At 40.3% G+C, this 22,941-nt stretch overlaps 1 protein-coding gene across 4 annotated transcripts in view; it reads right to left on the reverse strand.

Annotated features, from left to right (window-relative positions):
* Positions 1-3,018: 3,018 nt before the first annotated feature.
* The window catches only part of TBL1XR1 (TBL1X/Y related 1), a 157,681-nt gene continuing 137,758 nt past the window's right edge, over positions 3,019-22,941 (reverse strand). For all 4 annotated transcript variants that reach the window (XM_069083612.1, XM_069083613.1, XM_069083615.1 and 1 more), the window contains 9 exons: positions 21,702-21,765; positions 21,498-21,595; positions 18,612-18,672; positions 17,096-17,217; positions 16,901-16,975; positions 15,327-15,454; positions 14,288-14,453; positions 8,506-8,607; positions 3,019-7,844 (listed from right to left, as the gene is read on the reverse strand). In XM_069083612.1, coding sequence (XP_068939713.1) covers positions 7,818-7,844; positions 8,506-8,607; positions 14,288-14,453; positions 15,327-15,454; positions 16,901-16,975; positions 17,096-17,217; positions 18,612-18,672; positions 21,498-21,595; positions 21,702-21,765 — 843 coding nt within the window. In that variant the 3' untranslated portion in view covers positions 3,019-7,817. The remainder of the gene's footprint in view (positions 7,845-8,505; positions 8,608-14,287; positions 14,454-15,326; positions 15,455-16,900; positions 16,976-17,095; positions 17,218-18,611; positions 18,673-21,497; positions 21,596-21,701; positions 21,766-22,941) is intronic.

Below are 22,941 nucleotides of genomic sequence, written 5' to 3' on the forward strand. Positions count from 1 at the left end.
GCTCTGCAAAATTTCTCTAAGCGCTTTGTATCAATGTTTTTGTCTCCTCTTATTACAGTCCTGGGGGCAAGGGCAGTCTCAAAACATTTTGTAAACTAACAAAACATATAACTGAGCATTATTTCATCTTTTGCCTCCCCAGTGATCCTACAAGGAAAGAGCCAATGGGATGCAAGCTTCTTGAAGGCAGAGGTGGGTCTTTTTTCACAGCACTTAGCATAATGCCTTGCATATAGCAGATAAGATATCTATACACACACACACACACACACACACACACACACACAAATACAGATACAAATATACCTGTAGGGTTGGATAGTAAGTACTTGTTGAACTGGCATCCACAGTGATAGTGCCTTATTAAAATGATTGTGAATAAATTTTCTTCAACAATTTGGCCTAACACCTTTCCGCATACCTGTTGTATGTCACTCAATAAGAGAGTTCCCAAATGAGTGTGCATGCCACATAATCTAAATAAAACCCATCTCGATCATTCACACAAACAGAGCCCAAGAAGTTTTGACAGAGCTAGGAAGAAGTTTCTCTATCACTGGTTGTCATCTCTATAAACCAGGAATCTAACTTAGGACCTGGAGATGCCCTTACAAGACTTTCTACTTCAAGCTTCTCTCATTTTTGTTTTAGCTTCATGGACCCCTTCTCAGAACAAGGTTAAATGTATAAAATGAAATATGTAGGATTATTAAAGAAATTAGTTATATTGAAACATAGCTATTAAAACCTAATAAAAAGTTCACAGACTGAGTTAAGGCCTCCTCCCTCCGAGCTAGGTCCAACTTCATTTTAGGGATAAACAATATCCTGCTGACCATTCAATTTAAGTGCCTACCATCTGTCAGAGAACGTGTAGGTGCCAAGCCAGGCTGTGGCCCTCTTCTTCTGATCAACACGGCAACACGGGATTTACCTAGCAAGCAACACTTACTCCTTCAAGTACCAACTTACATATGCATGTTTGTGTATATATGACAAATCTCCTCAAACGTGTTACCTATTTTGCCTGACTGACAGAGGGTAGGATTTAACCCTTTCCTAGTGACTAAGCGGCTTCACTGTAACCATTTCTTCTTGGGCTATAATCCAATTCCGTGCCTGTTGGGCCCTGGTCTCAAGTTGTCAGAAAGCCTATCTCTCTGGCAGTTTCCCCACATTTTGCAACCTGTTTTGCTGTTTGTTGTTTTTTTTTTTTTTAACATGCTGTGGACTAGGAAATTAAGTAGCCAAGCTTATTAAACCTGGCCACTAGGTAAGTCAAGCAGGTGAGCGAGGGCCTAAGAAGCCAAAAGCATACTTTTGGTGGAAGACGTGGGTTTTGTGGCTTCCAAGGGCAGGAAACGGTTCTGATGAGATTATCCTGAGTACAGGTACCAGTCACGTGAAGGCATTGTTGTATTTCTCTGGCTTTCTTCCTTCCTTCTCTTTCTTTCTCACATTGGTATTATTGCCTGCCTACAGAATTCTGCCAGTAGCCAAAAAACTCCAGGATTTCCATTTTTGACACACTATCAAATGCTTTGTTGCATGTATTTTAAAAGATAAAGAAATTTCAAGGAATTCCTATAAAAATTTTAATACAAAATATTACAAGCTAGAACAAATCAGCGTGGAGATATGACATTTGATAAGAAGCACAGAAACACAAGCAGAGGGTTAACATTTCATTGGTGACTTGGAGATACTAATAATAAGCCTAGATACTGCAGTGAGAGGCACCATCAAACTTATTTGCACACAAATATATTGGGAAAATAGTAAAAACCTAGTTGACATGTAAGAACTACAATTTATAATAGTGAGGAAACCAAAAATATCCCTATCTTTGCTTATGATTGGAAGCAATTAGTTGTACCATGTGTAGATGTGGACTTCTCCACTAGTGACCCTCAGCTCCATCTCACAGGCTTAATATGTAATGGGTTGGTTACAGTCTGAGTCATGCAATCAAAGGTAAGCCACTGATTGAGAACGGCTGCCTGGAACAAAAATAACTAGTTTTCCTAACATAGGCTAAGGTTATGGTCAAGTAATAGTTGTAAACAGTTATACTTTTATTAAGAGTACTGAATTCAACTGAAAAATTTTAAGGGAAAAGATGATGTAAACATTCACATGCACACAAGAATCAACGGTATGGAAATACCTCTGTGGGAGAGTTAAAAAAGGTTTCGATTAACTTCAATGAAAAACCAGAAACTAATGACTGGGGGATGACATCTTCAGCCATAGCATTCAATCATCATTTAGTCTATTTTAAAAGCGAACAGTACACCTAGCCAGCTGAGGATGGCCCCAAAAGAGGGTATGGATTTTAAACTTTCACAAGGAGTTGGGCCAAAGAAGGTGTATGGGAGAGCACAACATCTTCAACACAAGAAAGGTCCTTTTCTTGAAAATCTAGTAGTGCTTGGGAAGAATGACTGAGCCTGAGGGCCCTTCAGTGCTACATTACACAGTTAAGAGCTCATTAACACCAACACTGAAAATAATTCATAGCAACTAACTATTCCTCAAATGATTAGATGCTCTCTTTAGTTTTATAATATCAGAGAGTAAAATCCAGATTAGTTGAAGATCCTTTCTCTTAATCCTCAGTGGTTCAAAAATACTAATTCTATTGTAGGAAATGGAAAAGTATCGATTTGCAATTTGATCTAAGGGGTTGGATTGTTTTGAAATTGTGCTCATGCATCTTGAAAAAACACCATGACAGTTTCTAATTCTTGGTTGGAAGTTCTTATCTATTTTACATGGGTACATGTGAGACAATTGACATGCTCTGTTATGATAGCTAACTTAGAGCAAAATAAGTTTATTCTACAACAGAACATTAAAGGAATAAAAATCAAGTCAAATGTAAACAAGAAATTGTAAACAAGAAAAAATTATAACACCCCTCTCTCTTGACCAGTAAATATTCTATACAAACTACATATGTATCAAAAAATTTATATTTATATTTATATATATATGTATATATATACACAGCCAACATAATATCAAAATATATTTTATTCTGGACCTCTTTCAGATCTGATTCAAATTACAGTTGTCAGAGCAATACAATGCAAATGGAAACTGCAACAGGGACATGTGCCTCCGAGGGATGGGGGCATGGGGGTAAGCCATTGTGATGGAGAACCCAAATACATCCTAAGTGTAATTCACATGGGCCAGGACAGCCTAGAACACCTCTATCAGTCTTCCTTAGACAATATTCATGAAAACTGAATAAAAGTCCTTTAACAAGTACAAAAACTGTCATGGGCTGGTTTACACTTTGACAACAGTTGTAAGTTAACTGGATAACTAAAGAAATGATGCAGACGTTCGAATCCAGTGCTATAGGTAGGCTCACAGAATTAGACCCAAAGGATTTGTAAAACCAAAATTAAACCATTACAACTACAATGTCAAAGTCAGGAGAGGAAAAAAAAATTACTTCTGTATTCAAGGATTATAGATCCACAGAATGCAGTCTTAAAAAAAAAAAGAAAAGAAAAAGAAAGAAATGGATAAGCAATACACTGGACTAGGTACAACATGCAGAATGTTTTCCTGAACTTATCCACAAATTCCAAAAAACATTATGAAACAGCTTACTAGGAAAAAAGGCATGCCCTAAGTCATCACCCTGCATCAACATTGTAAACTTAGAGGCGGAAACAGAACGCGATACCTCCTCACACTACTCAAAGAAGCTCTATCTCTAAATCAGTGTAGGAAAAAAAAAACCCAACATAACTTGAACTTCTCCTCACTTAAAAAATTCTCTTCTCTACCTTTAACCAGATTTATGTTTAAGAAAGAAACTTGTGATACTTCAGAGCTATCGCTGGAAGAAAAGGTCATTCCTAATCCCCTCCCCCACCTTCCACCCCTTTTGACCCAAGAGAAAACTTTCAGGGTCTCTTGATTTGCTGCTGTTCCCTAAATATGGGCATTTGCTGCCATGCCACAATGTTGGTCCGCCAAAAAGAGGGTTTCCTGGGAACTTTCAGATGTGACCTACTTGTCTGCACATATCTGTCACCTAAGCACTGTCTGCCTCGACTAGAGCAGAACACGGGATACGCAGGGAAACGTGATGTGCCCTGAGCTGAGGAGAACAAGCATTGCTCCCAACTGCGTGAATGGCACCGAGCAACATCTGAGACATCGCTTCTGCTCATCTAGTGAAACCCCAAATACCCTCTGCCCACATCACCCAGAATCCCTCAGCAGAGCCCTCCAGGCCTGTCTATTCCACAACTATAATTATACCCTCAACCAAACCATTCTACCTAAACAAAGCTAGCTCCTTAAAAATAGTCATCTCTCATTAAATAATCTATTTTGACATAAAGCAGGGAAAGGAAAAAAGGAGTGCTTTAAAAGTGAAGTTAAATCAGCACAAATCTTTGGCCTTTCTCTTGACATTTGTACATGTCAAAAAGCAAGAAACCTTCCTGTACTTCTTCCATCTGGTGATTCCTGCATTTTGCACCATAATTAGTTGTTAAACCACAAAGGGAGGCACTTTTAGTATTTGTAAAAGATGTTTCATCCTAAATCACATCTAACACTAGAGAACTGCTCATCACAACTGGATTATCAATAATAACCTAAGACCTACTTAAAATTTATCATGGCCTAAAATACGTCAGAAAGTCACTGATGCGACCTGATCCACATTAATAGGAAAGGGAACAAACACATGAAAACGTGGCTTCCTTCCCTACAGGGGTATGAACAATGAGACTCCTGCATAAGCGTTAGGAATGACTGGGAGACAGCACGGCTCCTCTTACTTTACTCTGTCCTTTAACCAATGAGTCCCCCAAGTTTTCAGCTCCTCCTTCCCCCCGGTAACAAATTTATCAGCATAGCTTATACTAAAATGATCAGAGTGAAATCCTACTCAGATCATAGGATGATCATCTCCTCCTAGAAGAACTACTAACACTTCAATTATCAGCCCTTGGGGGAGAATGTAGGGGTTAGGGGTGGGGTGGGGGGAGAGAGAAGCAACAAAGCAGGAATGCCACAAATACAGTACTTCACAAGGCTGTGGAACTCAGTCTCTGGCCAGCACGTTTATGCTCTAGACTCTTTTTTTTTTTTTAGACAGCTTAGGAGCAGCATCGTGGCACATCAGCAGGCAATGATGATATTGAGAACAGCAGCAAAAAATAAATAAATAGTCCAATGTTCACCGAGAGCCCAGGCTTCCTACGTGGACGCCTCTCAGGTAACAACGCTCTGTGTTCGTGACTGTGCAGGGTTCCTAGAGGGGACTTTTTTTGTAAGGAAAATAGCCAAAGACCAAAAGAGGAAAAAGGACAACAGCATAAAATGTAGCTGTCTATTCTGGCAGCCATGTTGCAGACTTCCTTTTATAATCGGCTGAAAAAACCAGTCAGGAACTGTATGCAAATGAATAAATCGTCCATATCAAAATACAAAAGTACTATCAATAATCACCTCTGACTTTCAGATTTAAGTTCAGTGCAATTGACAAATGCATCGCTAAAGGAAAACGCAGCTTAAACATATTCAGAACATTTGTGTCTATTCCTGGGAGCACATTTAAAAATTATTGCACAGATTTTTTAAATTTTTTACTTTTTTTTTAAACAACAACAGAGGTCAGCCACGGACACAGACCTCCACCAATGAAAGCAGGATGTCCAAGTGCCAGATACTCAGTCTGAGGTTTCCTACGTAACTCACGAGGTCACTGTCCTAGACATCTGTCACATGTTCCAAAACCCTAAAAAGAGCTGGCACAGAACCATCATGAATGGCTGCCTTTCTGGATATGAATTAAAAAAAAAATTCTGTGATTGAGAATAAATTCCCCACTAATAACTGGGGTACATAGAACAATGAATGTGGAATTAAGTATTCTCTTTACCAAAGGCCAATGCTATCTCTACCTTAGCAAAATGAAGACTTGCTTCAAGTCATATTAGTTTGTAAAAATAGCAGAAAATCAATGGCAAAAAAAGCTGCATTATTTGGGTTAAATCAATTTATGCCTAAACTAAGAACAAAGTAGATTAACTTTTTAAAAGCAATAATAGTCACAAAATTATTAGTGATTGAAATAGTGTTATAAAATGGTTAACTTTGCAGAGCTCTGTGATAGAAGCCATTCCTTAATTAAAACATCTGTGACATAAATTTAATAACTATATTCTTTGACATATATAGCCTTGGAAGCTGGCACAAAACATGAAGTGACCCCTTTCAACAGCACACACAAACAAAATGTGCTGAACGTACAAAAGAAATTCCTGTATGCCCTAGTCATGTGAGCATAACAAAAGTCTGCTATCTGTTGAGAAAAATACTTGACATTGTAAACAGACTGAAGGACAATATAGTAGTGATTAATAAAAAATAGCAGCTTACACCTACTTATACTTGAAAAAAAATATAGCCATAAGTTATAAGAAACTGCAGAATCAGAGCAGCAGAGACATTAGTGCAAGGATTATTATTTTTTAATAAGCTGAATCACTGCTATTTAAACACACCTTAAAGCAAGTCTTCTGTTCTAAAGATTTCTTTTGAAACTAAGGTAGTAAACATTTTGCCACATAATGGCAGTTATCAAATATATGCCAAAGGTATTTTGATTTATATAAAGAAAATTGACATGAAGAGACTTTTTTTTTTAATACTGGAATTTGGTTACATTATATATCCGAGCTCCTACACATATGATGGATACTCATAGTAGAAGCTAAGAAACCCTTGTCCAGAAAGATTTTTATCTCTTAAAAACAAAACAAAAAAACCCCAGAATGCTACTTTGCTCCTTTTCACAATAGTGCACAACTAAACCATAATTAGCTATGGTCTTGAAGCAACAAGAATTTTTTTTTAATGCAGCTCTTGTATTTGTAAATTTAAAAAAAAATTTTTTTGTGCCCTTCGATTCTTAAGTTTGGCAGAAATATGTCCCAAATAAGAAACTTCTGCATTTCAGCCACACCACCAGAAAAATCAGAGCAGAATACCCTTTACAAATAATGTCCTTTCTTGATTAACATGACCAATGTCACATTTTAGATATATTTTTCTAAAATCATCCCTCACCCCCAACACACAACCAATGGAAAATGTGCTCTGAGAGCCACAGAATGGACCAAACATCACTTGGCCTCTTCAAAAGAATGCATTAAAATATTTTTAAAAGATTTTTTTTTTATGTTTAAAAGGAGAAAAATAAAAACAAGAAACAGATTTACTCCCTTACTTCCTGCATCCATAAAAACAAACAAAAAGAAAAAGAATGTTTGAAAAGCAAGAAACAACCCATGGCTGCATGTTTACATATGTCCATTTTTTCTGTACATATAAACTGCTCAACTATTGAGGGAAATGAAAGAAAAATAAAAGAATACAATCCATATTGATTAGATGAGGGAGGGCAGGGGGAAGAGGGGGAGGGAAGGCTGCCATTTGTCTCCCGATTCGGTGCATGTCTGGTCTGCTTTTGTATCGTCTCGTTCCTTTCCTCTTCTGCGTTTCAGATCCCAAGCTTCTAGATGCTATTTGGGGGCACAGCAGATAAGACGCCAGCACTTGGTGAACAGGATTCACAAGCTGTGACAAAACTCTGTCATCCTCTTCAGGGCGTAATTTTGCTTTGTTTCTATACAGTGTAAGTGGAGATTTCTTTTCGGTTTGGCTGTAGTGGACTGGCCATGGTTCCAGTGGGACTAGAGCAGTACATGGGTCAGGGACAGTCATTTTGGCTATGTACACATTCATAGTCGGTCCATGGCTTCCAACTAGTAGCACTATTTCCGTAGGTCTAGTACACAAACCTGTAACAAACAAAGTTTTTTACAAGTTAAACTGAACTGGGCATTTTAGAGAACCTTATACCCCTATGACTTATTTGAATGGGAGACTTTCAAAACCACAACTGAGTTCTAAACCAATCCTGGCCACAGCACTGGGAGATGCCTGAGAAGGGGCAGAGAGGTAATCCCTGGAAAAGGCGATGGGCCTCAGTCCTGCTGGATTTAGGTGGGCTTGAGCAGCTAGTCCTGGAGAACCAGTATGGGCACTGTGGGCCTGCCCAGGAGCCACAGGCTGCTTTCATTCACCCCATGAGACACATATCATTTTTTTAAAAAGGTGGCAGCAGTTAAAGGTATTTTACTGGCAGGGCTGCTATACACTCACTGTTTGCTTCTTCACATTAAGAGACCATCTAATTTTAGAGATATCAAGCTTTAGGTCAGATGAACAGTCAATTTCTTGATCATAAAGAATATCTAAGGCATCAAAAAGTACCTAATTTGCAGTATCATAGTGTACTGGGCATGAAGACAATACAGCCTTTAGGAGAAGGCCAAAGCCATATTTTAAAAGGAATGACTTTCAACACCGCAACAAGACCTTTTTCTTCACCCACTTCTCCACCTCCCCTGCCCCGGCTTGGTGTGTGCAAGCTGCGCCCTCAAAAACACTCATACTTACTGAACCATCAGATGCACTGGCTCCAACTTTGTCTCCTGCTGCATTCCAGCAAACCTCAAATATTCCACCTGTTCCCCTATAGCTATGAACTAGGGCACCCGTCTAAAAAAGAAAGAGATCATTAAAAAAAAGTCACATTAATTATATCCATGAACTGAAGTACCATAATGAACACACGAAGGCAAAAAAGGTTTTAGTATTTCACTGCAGTCACAGAAATTATGACAGCTAGAAACTGAGTGCTCAGAGCCTCAGCAAGTTACCTGGAACACAGTAATAGGAACCTAAGGAAATGTATTTCCCATGGCACTCACTAAGAGTACACACACAGCTAGCTGCTCCAGGGCTGGTGAATGAGCCCTCACTGCTGTGCCCAGCTCCTGTTGTGAAGAGTGGAAGAAAGCTCTGAGAAAGCAAAGACAGGCTGGCATCAGTGGGCCGCAGAGACCTTAAATGAAGACCAGAGGTCTTAGAATGGAAGAGATTGTAAAGTTCTAGTCCAACTCCCTCATTTTACAGAAGAAGAAACAGCCACACAAAGAGGTCCAATGATTTGTCCAAGGTCACTCAGGTAAAAAAGAGACAGAGCTGGGATTTGAACTCAGATCCTCTTATCTTGAATGCTATGCTCTCTCCACTCCACTCCACCTCCAAGTTATCTGGAGTCTTTTAAGTTTCATTAGGTGGACACATGATCAAACAGAATAAAATAACTCTTAACAAAGCAAGAAAGAATAAAAAGTGTAATGGGAAAATAAAGAATATGAAAAAGTGTTAGTTTAAGTCACTGAGTTACTTGACCACATCTCCAGGTATGCCCTCTGCATACCTCTGTAATTACCAAGGCAGTTAAAAGGAAATAAGGCACGGTCATTATCCCCGAGAAGCTTGCAAAGAAACAATCTAAGGGCAACCAGAACAAAGGGAAAAGTTCTGGGGAAGGATCCCCTTTATTTTAAAATGAACATTTAGAAAGAGTGGGTCTGACAGAGACCAAGCAGCTTGTGCTGATTGCAGGGATGCTTCCTATATTACCCTCCCCTAAAGCAAACTTCCCACACGCCTGTGTCAGTGGGGCCCCCAGTGGGAAGGCAGGAGTCACAGACTGTTGCAGGAGGAGACAGTCTTCTTGACTGGGAGTCAAGATGATACGAGTTTGAATCCTGAGGGGACACAATGACCCATAAAGTCTTTTTTCACTTTAAATCTGTAATCCTATGAAGTGTCATAAATGTCCTTCTGCAAACATCAGATAATGCTAAAGAAAATTCAAACTGACTGCCACATTAGTGTCATTTACCACTGATGATTGACTAACTACCACGTTGTATAGCCAAAGATGGACTGTGGTATTTCCTATGGTGTTAGCCACAAAACCACCTTCTGAAGGATTAGGAGCCCTGCTCAGAAACCAAGATCTTCCTGTACTTCTAGCATCAGGCCCTGGGAAGTCACATCTGATTACTTCATGGGGCATTGAAGGAAGGTCTAGGACTGCCAGTAACAATATCAGGGCAGCCCAGGGGGTCTTGCTGCTGCCCCACAGGCCCAGAGAGCATACTCAGAAGGAGCTCCCCTACTCTCATTTCCCAACATCCAGCTTCCATAATTTCCACTGGAACAACAGTCCTACTTCTGCTAGCACGGCCGCTGCCAGAGGTCCTCTCTATTGCCTGAAAATTCAACAACTCATCAATCATGAGGGGAAAAATCAAGCAAACACCACAAACTTATATTGCTATAAGACAAATCCTTTTTTATTTCCCTAAATGGCTCACCATCACACCCATCTTCTGAACCTCCTCCTTTCTCAAACCTCCCATGAGTCCCTTCCTACACTGAGCTGAAAATATCAAGGCCATTAGCCACGAGTCCCCTCTCCTCATCTCCTATCACCCAGATGGCTTCTGCTATTATCTCCTCCTTTATTCTCCCCTCTCCTAAAATGAGGTGGCCCTTTCTCATTCCCAAGGCAAACTCCTCCACATGCTCCATCTTCTCCAAAGGATCACCCCCTCTCACATGCCCATTCTCTCATTTATCTTTAGTCTCTCCCTGTCTACTGGCTGCTACTATACAGAGCAGAAACATGCCCATGGCTCCCCCTTCCTCCACTTGATCCATCCACCCCTGCTCAATAGCACTCCACACTTCTCCCTTTTGTGACCAAGCTCCCAGAAGAGGCCGTATAATACGGAAGTCTCCCCTTCCTCTCTTCTTAACTCTCTCTGGTCTACATTTTAACCTTACCATTCCACTAAAACTGCTCTCTCCAAATTTATCAATGACCTCTTAATTGCCAACAGCCTTTTCTTAATGTTCATCTTTCTTCATGTCTCTGCAGCCTTTGACAATGTTGACCATCTGGTACTCTGATAGGCTCTTCTCCTAAGTTCTCCTGATACAGTCTCACCAGGTTCTGCTCCTACCTAGGGGTCACCACAGTGCACAGACCTTCCTGCCTGGTTCTGGCCTCAGACATTTACAGGCTGTGACTGTTACTTGACCCCTGTTTACCTCGGTTTCCTCACCTGTAAAAGGGAGATAATAATAACATCCACCTCCAAGGCTGCTATGGCAAGCAAACGAAGATAAATATTGGCAAAGCACTCAGCACAGGGCTTGGCTGGTAAGCTATTACTGCCTATCTCCTTCTCAGTCCCCTATGCTGCATATTCATCCAGGTCATGCCTGCTAACCATGGGTATCCCACAGAGCCCTTCCTGGGACCTCTTCTCTTTTCTTTCTACATTCACTTGAGCCCATTAGCTGCCATGAATTCAATAATTATCTCTAACTTGATTATTCTCCAGTCTACTTATCCAGCACTCATCTCTCTGCTGACCTCCAGACTCACATTGCCAATTACTTATTACACATCCTGAAATGGCTATCCTGTAGACATTTTCAACTCAACATGTTTAGAACTAAATTCATTATCTTTCCCCCTAAACCTTCCCCCCTTTTCCTAACTTCTCCATTACTGTCAAGGGTACCAACACCATCCCAGGCCCCAAACTGAGAACCTATGTGTCACCTTCACCCCCTCTCTATCCCTCAAACCCCAGCCCCCATAGCTATTCAGGCCTATGATTTCACCTTTGCAACATCTCCAGAATATGTTACTTTCTCTCCTGATAATGGCCATCACTCTGGTCCAGGCTTTCATCATCTCATGCCAGGATTACTGCAATAGCCCAACTGGTCTCCCCCCGCCACAAATCTTTTCACCTTTAATTCAGCTACCAAAGTCTATGTCTGATCAATGATGTAACCCTTATCCTCCAGTGGCTCCCTAGCACTGGCCAGTATCAAATATAAAGTTCTCCGGCACTCAAAGCCCTTTATCCCCGCCTTATTATGCCTTGTATTCCCTGCCCCTGTCAAGGTAGATGAGGGCTTCAGGGACGACTAGCAGCGCTGGCATCAGGGCTGGTGGAGCTCCTCCACCTTCACCCAACTCTCACCCGGGCCTTCAAGAAGCTGCAGCACGCGCAGTGCCCGCCTCCCACTGAACGCTCTCTGTAGGCTGAGGATAAACAGCAGGCCCCAAACCTGTCCGTGAGTGAGGGGGATGACTGCTCCAAACATGGGAAAGCCTTCCCCGAGCAATCTGACCTAGCAGCCATGAAGGCAGCTGAAGCCGGCGCTGTGGAGCGCTTCGAAGGCGTTCAGATGGCAGACACCAAGGTCATCCTGCATCCCGGACTCAGATGGCTCAGGAAGGGAGAATGAGCTTGACAACTCTGTGCTGCTCTGTCTCACTTAAATCCAAGTCACCTTTGATGTCACTGGTCCTTTTCAAAAAATGAAAGACAAACAATACCCTCCCCCACTGCAAACTCTCTGAAATCTGCACCCCCCCCGACTCCAAGGGACTCCAGATTACCAGTATTTACTCTATCTCATATGTCTTGCCTTCTCTCTCTCCTTTTTAATCTAATATTTTATTTTTTCCCCAATTACATATAAAAACAATTTTAAACATTCTTTTTAAAAAACTTTGGGCTTCAAATTTTCTCTCCTTCAGAAGATTATTGAGATTGCCTTCTCCCTTTTAAAAAAGATTATTTTTTTATTTTCAGTTCCAAATTCTCTTTCTCCATACCCCCTTTCCCCCAGTGAGAGAAAGCAAGAAATATACTATCGATTATACACATTAAGTCATGCAATGTTATTTCCACATTAGTCATACTGGAGGGGGGGAAAGCAATTTCTTGCTTGTGGATAGGGGGATAGACATTCGAGGATTTTCAATTGAAAAATTCAAATTAAAAAACCCAAAACAAATAAAGAATATCTCCCCTAGGCAGGATGAAAGTTCCTTGAGGGCAGGCACTACCTCACTTTCGTATTTGCACACTGAGTACTTTATTTATTCAAGAGGTCCCTAACAAATTCTGATGGATGGTGGTTTCCAACTGTTTATGTATGTGGATAGCTTTAGGTAAAAGAAAAGAATGGCAGTCACAAATTCCAACCACAGCAGAGGTAGGAAAAGTGGCTAAAAACTGACAGGAAGTCATTTTTTGAAAATCAAATTCCAAGTCTATATTAGAGAATGGGAGTCGGAGTCACTTCAAAATTATCCCCCAAGGCCACAAGCCTTCAACCTGAAATCTACAGTGCCACTGATCCAGTTTACATTAGTAACTGATTTATGATATTTGGGGGAAATCACATTGAATGTGCAAGGAGATCAAAAAAATTAGCTGTATGTCAAATATAAACTCTGTACAATGACCTACTTTTATCTCCAAATATAATCTTATTAGAAAGTGATGCTGGACTGTTTTCAGTAACAACTGCTCCCATTTCAGTAGTGGCTGGAAATTGCTAATAAATATTCCCCTCACAATGATGCTATGGAGGATGTGGCTGTCAATGAGTTCTATTGATAAGCTGTGCGGGACTATCCAATCATCTGAGCATTAGCTCAAGAACACTTATAGTTTTAGTAGTCTAGATGGTTTTTCATTATAAGGTAAGACAGTTACTTGACAGTTCATTAAGCTTGATTTAATCATAATGAAATCAGTCACTGGGAAATCTAAAAGGGGTATAAGCTAGATACTGTTTGAATACCAAGGATATTCATCAGACATAAATATGGAAATAATCTAGAATTTCTTTAGCATAGAGAAGCCCCAATATGAGAACTTCCTTCATTAAAGGAGATGGAAATCTATCACTTAGCAGGTTAAGTATGGAAGAGGTGGCCACCTGTCACAGGGTCTCACAACTACTAAGTGTCCCGCATCAGATTTAAATCTTGGTCTTCCTGACTCCAACTGCCCGGCATTTGTGGACATTCATTAAATGACAAGCCTACGAATGAAAAGACAAACACAAAACACTCCCTGCCCTTAAGGAGTTTATATTTTTTTAGAGGACATGTTTCCCCTGATACATTCATTCATACTCAAAACTAGACTAGAAAAATGGGGTCCCAGAAGGAAGGAAAGGACTCATAATTCAGGCCAGTGCTCTGAAGTAGCATGGGTCTGAGCGTTTGAATCCTGAATTAAAACCAATATGTTAGCAAACTTTTGCATGGTGCCCAATGTCTTCCAGTTATGAAAAGGGAAGTCACCAGCAGCAACCAAAGCCCATACAACCATCAAGATGTACAGTGACAACATGTCTTTACTCTATGACTAGAAGGTGTCTCATCTGCTATTTGAAAACAGAATTTAAGTTCTAACTACTGTTCTTATGGAAGATACGATCAGTTTTAGTGCAGTCAGGCATTTAAATCCAGGGCCAAGATCTGAAAGCGTACCTGAGTGTTCCAGATGTGCACACATTTGTCAAAGGAGCCGCTTGCCAGGTACCTGCCATCAGGACTGAAAGCCACACTGTACACAGGTTCTTGGTGTTTTGTCAAAGTGTGGATGCAGATGCCCCGGTCCACATCCCATAACCGAACAGTAGAATCAAAGGATGCACTGTAAGGGTCAGAAAGAGGAAGAGAAGAGAGAGAGGAAGAAGGCTTCACCATAAAAGTAAAATGATGTTTCTCTTTATTCCTCCCATGTCCAGGAAACATGTGCCCTAATGACAATGGGAGATAAATGGCCTTCTTGCGGCTGAGCTCCAGGAGTGAGTGCCCTCCAGGAATGAGAGGAGTGAATCCCTTCAGGATTCAAGGGAACAACTAAGAGGTTCCCTGGAGAAAGCAAACAAACAACGAAACAGAGAAAGCACATGGCCCCTGAGTGCTGGGAGCCAAGGGAGCCTGTGGGGCCCTGGCCTCTGCAGAGGCTGGGGTTCAGATGACAAAGAGAATCAAGCCTACTCCCTTAAAATCCCAGAGAATGGCCCCAAGGAATCATTCAGACTGAGGCCAGCCATGCTGATATTGTTGAGAAAAAAGTGCTTTCAAGTAGGACTATGATGTCTATATTTTCAAAATTATTCTATATAGCTTGAGAAATAAAACAGTATCCCCTCAATTTAATAAGGATGCTTTCTTAAAATACATCCTGAAAATTATACAACTCTCAAAGTTTTCCTGCATGATGAGGCAGAATGTATTGAGGTCTCTAATTTTCCATTTCCTTATAGAATTCTGAGCTAGAGTAAAACTTTGAGAACACCTAAACTAACACCCTCATTTTGCAAAGGAATTGAGGAAGGAAGCTGAGAGCCTGGATTACCAGCCAGCTCTTCTTCTGTCTTGAGATCTAAGCTGGTGTGCTGTCTCTGAAGTTAGAGAATGCTGAACACAGGAAACTCATAGGAAGGAAACACATTTGGAAAAACCAGTAACAGCAACAACCACCCCCAAATCCACTATTTTGCAGTTCGTGAAATATTACCTGGCTAGCATGAGGTTGGCATTTGGATTGTTTGTTCCTGGTCCTGTGGGACTCCATTTGATAGTATAAATTTCTTTATTATGTGCTTGCAAATCATGGACACAACTCTCTTGTTTCATACTCCATATCTAAAAGAGGAAAAATGAAGATAAATCCTCTTCTGTACTCAGACTGTTAGAGGGATGGAGCTGAAAGATCATGTAGGACAAGACCCTCACATTTGACAGATGAGAGAAGTGAGGCCCAGATGAAAAACTGGCCTAAGGCCCTAGAGGCAGACAAATGGCTGAGTGCAAGCTACAAGGATCACATTTAAATACTTGGCTGGTTCAAAGTTGTAAGTGAGCACAGATGAAAAATGATTGAATCTCTGGGACTGGGAGCTTGGTGAAGTCTTGCAGCTTTCCAACTGGCCAGTGCCCAGATGGCAGGAGAGGTTCTCCTACGTATAGTGCCCAGAACTTTCCAACCGGCCCTACCTCCAGGTGCTGGGATAGAGGGAAGAACTGAGACAGAATGGGCAGGGTGAAATGTAACAGCCCTCCTGCCCCATACCAGTTAGGGGTCTGAAACGTTTTTAACTTGACTGTGTGTTAGATGTGGTACATTTCTATTTCCCCCTGCATAAGTGCCCAGGACCATTTACCCCTGGAGGTACTCAAGCACAGTTTGAGAGATTTCATTTCTTCTCTGCAAATACAGGTCAATAATCACAGGTAAGCACCAAACAAAGCAGAGGCACCACTCCTTTCCTCTCTTTCCATATATTTCTCAGCTTATGGCAGAGAAGAAAGGGCCAAAGAGCTCAGATTTTATGGTGATGACTAATGGTGATGGTAACACAAGAAAGCCCTGTTTACAGTCAGGATGAGGATGCTCTTAAGAGATTTCAGTCAGGTGATTTACCCAGACTGAGTATCAGCCAGACAAGAAGAATACTGGTGTGATGCACAGCTCGGCAAATCTATGACCTGAAGAAGCAGGGCTTTAAAACACCCTTCCTCAAAAGGTAAGCCTCTATATGGCTAGGAGTGACTTACAAAACATGGTAGGAGAAAACAAAGACTGCTAAGTATTGGTAAACATTTACCAAAGCAGCTTTTATCTTAGCCTATATAATTAAACATTCTCAAATATATTCTGACAGCATGAGTGCGATATCTAGAAGTCAAAAATTAACAATGCAGATCACCTTCTGTATTAGTGCAAAGAAAATCTCAAACTCTCCTATAATCAAGGCCTCATTTTGCACAGCATTATGTGCTTGAAAGGCAAAAGTCACAAAGTAAAGTAACTTCCAGTGAGACAAAGGAACCCCTTCTACAAAAAGGCTGACTGCAATCAATAACCTTTACATATATTTTAGAAAGAGAAATGTGAAAAAGATAAAATACAAAAGACCCTACATGGCTAGGCTTGAAAATACCTCATCAGAAATTCTCAAATCTGAGAGCTTAGAATAATCTTTGTGACTGTCCCTCCCAACCTCCACACCACACACACACACACACACACACACACACACACACACACACTCCCAAAGAAACAAAAATAAAAGCCTCTATTTAAATTACCTTTAAAGTCATGTCATCAGAACAGGAGGCCAGAAGGTTACCAGTTGGGTCCCATTTGATAGCATTTACTTCATTCTAAAAATAATCATTCATACTTAATTTTTCATCATATGCATGAAAACAAAGTTCAGTATAACTTCCTTAACTTCCCCAAACATCTCCACCCACATCCCAGGAAGAAAGACGGTTTCTTACCGTGTGTCCCTGGAATGTCTTCACAGGCCTGTCTTGTCCTAACTTACAGACATGAATGCACATGTCGGTGCTGCAAGAGGCAAAAGTATTGTTGCTCTGCCAGTCCACGTCCAGGGCCGGCGCTGAGGATCAGAGGACAAAGGGTTACTACCCAGGTGGGGCGCTTAAAAACACAAGGAGGCTAAAATACAACCACAGGTCAACTCTCCATAAACCATTTTACCGTTTTTTAAGATGTTCAGAAAAGAGATATTTCAAAGTATCTAACCGCCCCCCAGAAAAATTACCTCCACTCAACCTATGCTTATCATCCATACAGGACAGATGGCACATGACAGAGTCAATAACTCGTTAGTCTAAATAAAAGATAAGTTTTCTCTATGCTGAAATATGAGAAAGGCTGTGATGAAGACAGCTATGTACTGTATCAGTACACAGTATATACCCCCTAAAAATGGGGTCATTGTAGCAAACCAGTTAACTCATGCTGAAAATGCCATACCACTGGCCCACGGCTCAAGACTACAGGTTCTGAAAAAGAAGGTGTGAGGCTTTAGGCCTGGAGATAGAAAGCTTCCCTCAATGGAATTTTGGAAAAGACAGAACACTGGGTCTGGGCTGTCAGTATCTCCTCATTTTAAACTGTCACTGGCATATAAAAAAACTTCAAAGATGCATGTTTTTCTCCTGATCTAGCATGCAAATTTTCCTTATCATTTGTCATTAGGATCAACCAACATTTATAATGACTGCAGAGCTAAGGGCCCACAGTATACCTTGATTATTAGCAGGTATTTGTATAACCTGAATTCTATTGGGGGAAAACAAACCAACTACATTTTCTATGTTTCCCAGTTCTTTGTGTTTAGAGCAATGTAATACCTAATATGACTATTCAAGTATCCTAGAACTTGGGAAAAGTCCAGCAAAATGGTTATGAACCAGGTACCAGGTATAAAATATCCAATTTGGTTGATAATGAGAGTGAGTCACACTAAGGGACAATGGTCATGATTTCTGAATGTGTGGGTATTATGTGCTGAGTACCAAATATTTTTATAATGGAAATATATAAATAGACAGACAGAAATATAGATAGATGGATATACTTTTTCAACCACACTCAATGATACTGAGGAATATATCTAAAGGGAAAAGTTTGGGCTGTTTGTCCTGGACAAAGTCTCTGGCCCCATTAAGAGATATAAAGACACAGTTGTAATGAGTGAGAATCATAAATGATGTTTTTTTTCTTTAAAATGCAGAAGAAATCTGGTCATTCATTACAAACTCTTTATTATTATCTATATTATTATGCATATTATTTGCATTATAAAATTTCTTCTAGTATTGTTTTCTATAAGTATTTCATACTTATGAGTATGAAATAATAAGCAGCAAGGAAGAAGTAACCCTGTGAGAGTCTTTGGATTCTAAAATACCAAACTGTTCATGTGAATTTAAAAAAAAAAAAAAAGAACAAAAAGGTTTGTGAGAATTGTAAAGGAAATTTTACCTGAATGAAAAGGGAACTGCTGCTTGGCTTCACCAGTATGTGCATCCCAGATAATCGTGGTCTGTATTATTTGTTTATTTTCAAAAGAAAAAAAATGGAATTACAAAACTGAAAAGGGAAAACTGCATTATTTATGCTCCTTCCAAAATAAACACCAAGCTTTATTCAAGTGACATACAATAACTACAAATTCTATCTTTAAACTTTCAATTTATTGTAAAGAATATGATCATTCTATGCACTTTTGGAAAGAAGTCTAATATTTGGGAACTGCTTTTTCCTATGAATTTGTAAGATTCAGACTTTGCATCAAGAGTCATGACACACAGCAGGTTGCAAGGCTGCAATGTGCGTCTTCTGGACTGTGTGCTTCCAGAAGCAGGCCTTTCCCCATCTCTGACTTCTCATCCTACCACCAAGTTTTTCCCTGAAGAAACTAAGATGATCAAGTTTCAAAAACTAGGAACTACTGAAAAATCACCTCTTTAAAATCTAGGAAACCTTCCAGACTCGGGTCTCCTGAGAATTTCCCCTTTTCCCCTCTCTGGGACCTCCTGTGTATTTTGCTTCCATCTCTTCTGAACTTCTGGATTATTCACAATAGATCCCTTGCTTGACTAAAAATCAGAGGGGGCACACGACTTAAGACAGACCTATATGGAGCCATACCCAAAGGTGACCTTCTCTATCTCCCAAATTATTTCTGTAGAGATGCTGCTTGCCATTCACCCTCCCAACAGAAGGTTGGCCTGTCAGTGGCAGGCAGGAACTGTTCCATCTTTGTCTCTGTAGGCCCAGTGCTTGACCCAGAAAAACCAGTACAAAGCAGGCCTTTAATAAATGCTTGATTACTTCTAGTGATGAGCAGAATATTCTGTGTGTAGCTTATACGTAATAAACAATTGCTGAATAATCATTACAAAAGGCTGACCTGCATAAACCAAAAAACCTTCATATCTTTTATACAGTTCCTCAATATCTGAATTCACTCACAAAACAGCAATAAAAACAAATCCTTCACTCGACTGCTATTCATCTGGTAACCTGAGGTATCAACCAGATGATCTGCAGAGACCTCAGATGACTGCCTCCTTACTGCACTAAGAACACTAAGTTCTTGCAGAAGCTATTTCTGAGTCATCTGTAATGATATTTCAAGGTAGACACACTTACAGTGGGGTTAAACTAACACAGGCTACTTTGAGTCATTAGGGACATGGTCCAAACACACGCTGGGCAAACACTAAGGCCTTCTTTCCAAAGTGCTGTCCTAGGTGCTGAGGGAGAGGCAAAAAGGAAGGAGGAACTGATAATCTGGCAAGCCACAGAAGGATAGATGGAAAGAAGCACAGAAGAGCTGGCCCACAATAAGAAGGTGTAAGAGCAAAGCACGTATTATTATCCCCATTTGTAGAATAGAGAAATAGAAGACTCGGGAGTGGAAATGACTTGTCCAAGGTCTCACAACTAAGTGGTAAAGGAAGAATTTTAAATTGAGTCAGCCTGACAACTCAAAACTCAATCTATTTTCTGTTGCTGTATAGTTAAAGTCATGATATAAAACAATTCACTTTTTAAAAATATAAGAACAAATACTGATATACTTATCAAAACATCCTTTAATTCCAAGTTAAAATATAAGGATATAAATAAGGATATAAGACAAGTGTTTTCTGGTGTGCTTGTGCCTGGAACATTGTTTTTTTTTTCCCCCCTTTGCATACTGAACTTGAGGTAAGGGAATCCTTTCTACCAGGGCCAATAAGAAGCTACCTTGGAGAGCCAAATCTCACTGTCACTGAGGTAACTGCCCAGGCTCACAAAATCAATGTATGCCAGAGGGGGGACTTGAATCCAGATCTTTCTAACTCCAAAGAGTCCTCTATTTACTTTGACACACTTCCTCTTATTTTTATTTCATTACTTCAAAAAAGAACACACTTTGGGGGAAAAAAAAGTGATCAAAGAAAAAATGACCTATGATAAGGAAAAGTCTAGCCAGGCCACAATTTCTGGCAACCCCATTTTAAAGAGGAGCTGAGTGGCCTGTGGAGGCCTGGGTCAGCTCACAGCCTACCCTTCTGTACCACTCACCTGGCATGGTGCCCACTTCCACTCACTAACATCATGCACAGACTCCTTCCCCCAGGAGAGCCTAAGCTCTTTGAAGGTACAGAATGTTTTTGTGTCTAGGACAGAGGCTGCCACAAAGGAGTTGTGTAATAAATGTCTGTTAATTTGAAGGAGCCCCCCTCTTCCCGTTAGCCCCAGATTTAAAGGACCTAGCCTTCTCCCTTCACAGAGAAATTCTACCATGTTTCTATCACTGCCTCCTCCACATTTGGGGGAGGTGTAAGAGGAAATCTGGGGGATAAGGAAAGTTAATTATAGGCTGAAACCATTCCAGATTAACTGGCCTTGCTGAAGTTAGAATACATTGAAATCTACTACTGCGTCAGAAAAGGGCTTAGTTATTTTTAGCGATGACACTGACAAACAGCTGAGAAGAGTGACCCCCAGGAGCCTTCACAGCAAGGCTCAGGGTACCTCTAGGCTTTGTCCATGGGGTCATCCCACAGATATGGTGTAAGACAGTGTGATCCACCCACTCCTGTTCCCACTGCAACCAGAGGAAAATGTGGTCCTAAAGATTAAAGCTGAAGGGTGGTCTGTGTAGAAGTATTTCTGGGGATGGGTCTATGGACAATTAAAAATATCTTCCACCTATGCTATAAAGGCTGCATAAAATACTTGTTCTTCACAAGTATACACTACTTGTGTCCTATCATTTATTATTTTCAATGTCATTGATAGAATGGGAAAAAAAATAAACTTTCACTAATACTTTACACATATTAACCTCTGTAGAATTTAATTTTCTCTTACCTTGTCCACTCCTGCACTCAGAATGAAATTTCCTTTCTTGTTCCATTTTAATGCAAAAATAGGACCTTTATGTTGCCCCAAGGTGCTAGCAAGATTACCTGACGTTTAAGCAGACAAAAACATTTTAACTATTTGGAAGCGTGTAATGCACAACAGGAAAAATGAACACAAAATATAACTTTTTTGTTTGTTTGTTTGTTTTACCATCTTTAGTCCATATTCTGGCAAATCCATCATATGACCCAGTGGCGAGAAGTGTGCCTTCACTCTGTTAGAAAAATAGGATTTTTTTTTTCATTGAAAGAATTCGAAATTGGTATGCACATTTTTAAAGAGACTAAGCTTACATGCCAAGATATTCAAATGTTTTATAGGATACGCTTCTTTTTATTTTTTTTCTTCAGGTTCTGGGGGTGTAGGGCCCCTTACCTCTTGCCACATATATTATATACAAAGATGAAACTTTTTTAAAAAGTACAAATTATGTAATGGCAGTAAGACAAAATATCTGCTGTGAACAATTCTGGATGTAGTAGAGGAAGAAAATTAAACTTCCAATTCCATTATCGTTGAAAGAAAAAGAAACAACAAACTCTTTCCTTTATTAGTTCTTTCCCACTGCTATCCAAATCAGAAAGAATCAAAACATGAAGGAAAAAAAGAACAAGAAAGGCTGGCAGCTGACTTTATCTCTACTGAAATGAATAAAACAAGATTTTTGGAGTGGGAGAACAGCAGGTGAAATCTCTTCTGGGCTCAGAGAGCTTAACTCTGCCCTCACAGGTCCAACCCTGGAAAACGAGAACCAGTCTCACGTGTGAGCTGAAACTCTGAAGCCACAAAGTGTTTTGGGGCTCCACTGAGTAACCCTGGGGTGAGAGAAGAAGGTAAACCAGCTTTCAGTGGGACCTTCTCAAAACTATCAGAAAGCAAAGAGAGCATTTCAGACCTCAGAAGATCACCTAGCTCTGAAGTCTGGTCGAAGGACCCCAGGCTCTTCCATCCTATGTGGTCAGGGAGACCATTTATTTGTGTCTAGAAACCAATACACTGATACTTACAGGAGGGCAGATCTAAAGCTGGAAGGGCTTTCAGAGGCTATCATCTTCAGAGGCAAACACTCATTTTATAAAGGAGGAAACTGGAACCCAGGCCTGTTAAGTGACATGCTCAAAGTGTTGCCAATAAAAATGGCAGGTCTCGAGTTCAAGCTCAGAACCTGTTACTAAACGGTGAGCACTCTTCCCCACCTGTTTCTGCTTGAAGTACCTTCCTCTAAATTAAACAATGACAAGTCCGTTTCCTGACCATCTCCCTAAAAGGTTTCATTTCCATCATGCACACAAAAACAAAAACAAAAACCCACCAGTTTGCAAAACTTTGACCAGGGTGAAAGCCCCTATTGCTTTGAGCAGATGTCTGTCCTTTCTGGGGTGGATCTAAA

The sequence above is a fragment of the Petaurus breviceps genome, unplaced genomic scaffold, assembly GCF_028583685.1.
Source record: "Petaurus breviceps papuanus isolate PSGF00001 unplaced genomic scaffold, PetGlider_PUasm1.0 173, whole genome shotgun sequence".
Lineage (NCBI taxonomy): Eukaryota > Metazoa > Chordata > Mammalia > Diprotodontia > Petauridae > Petaurus > Petaurus breviceps.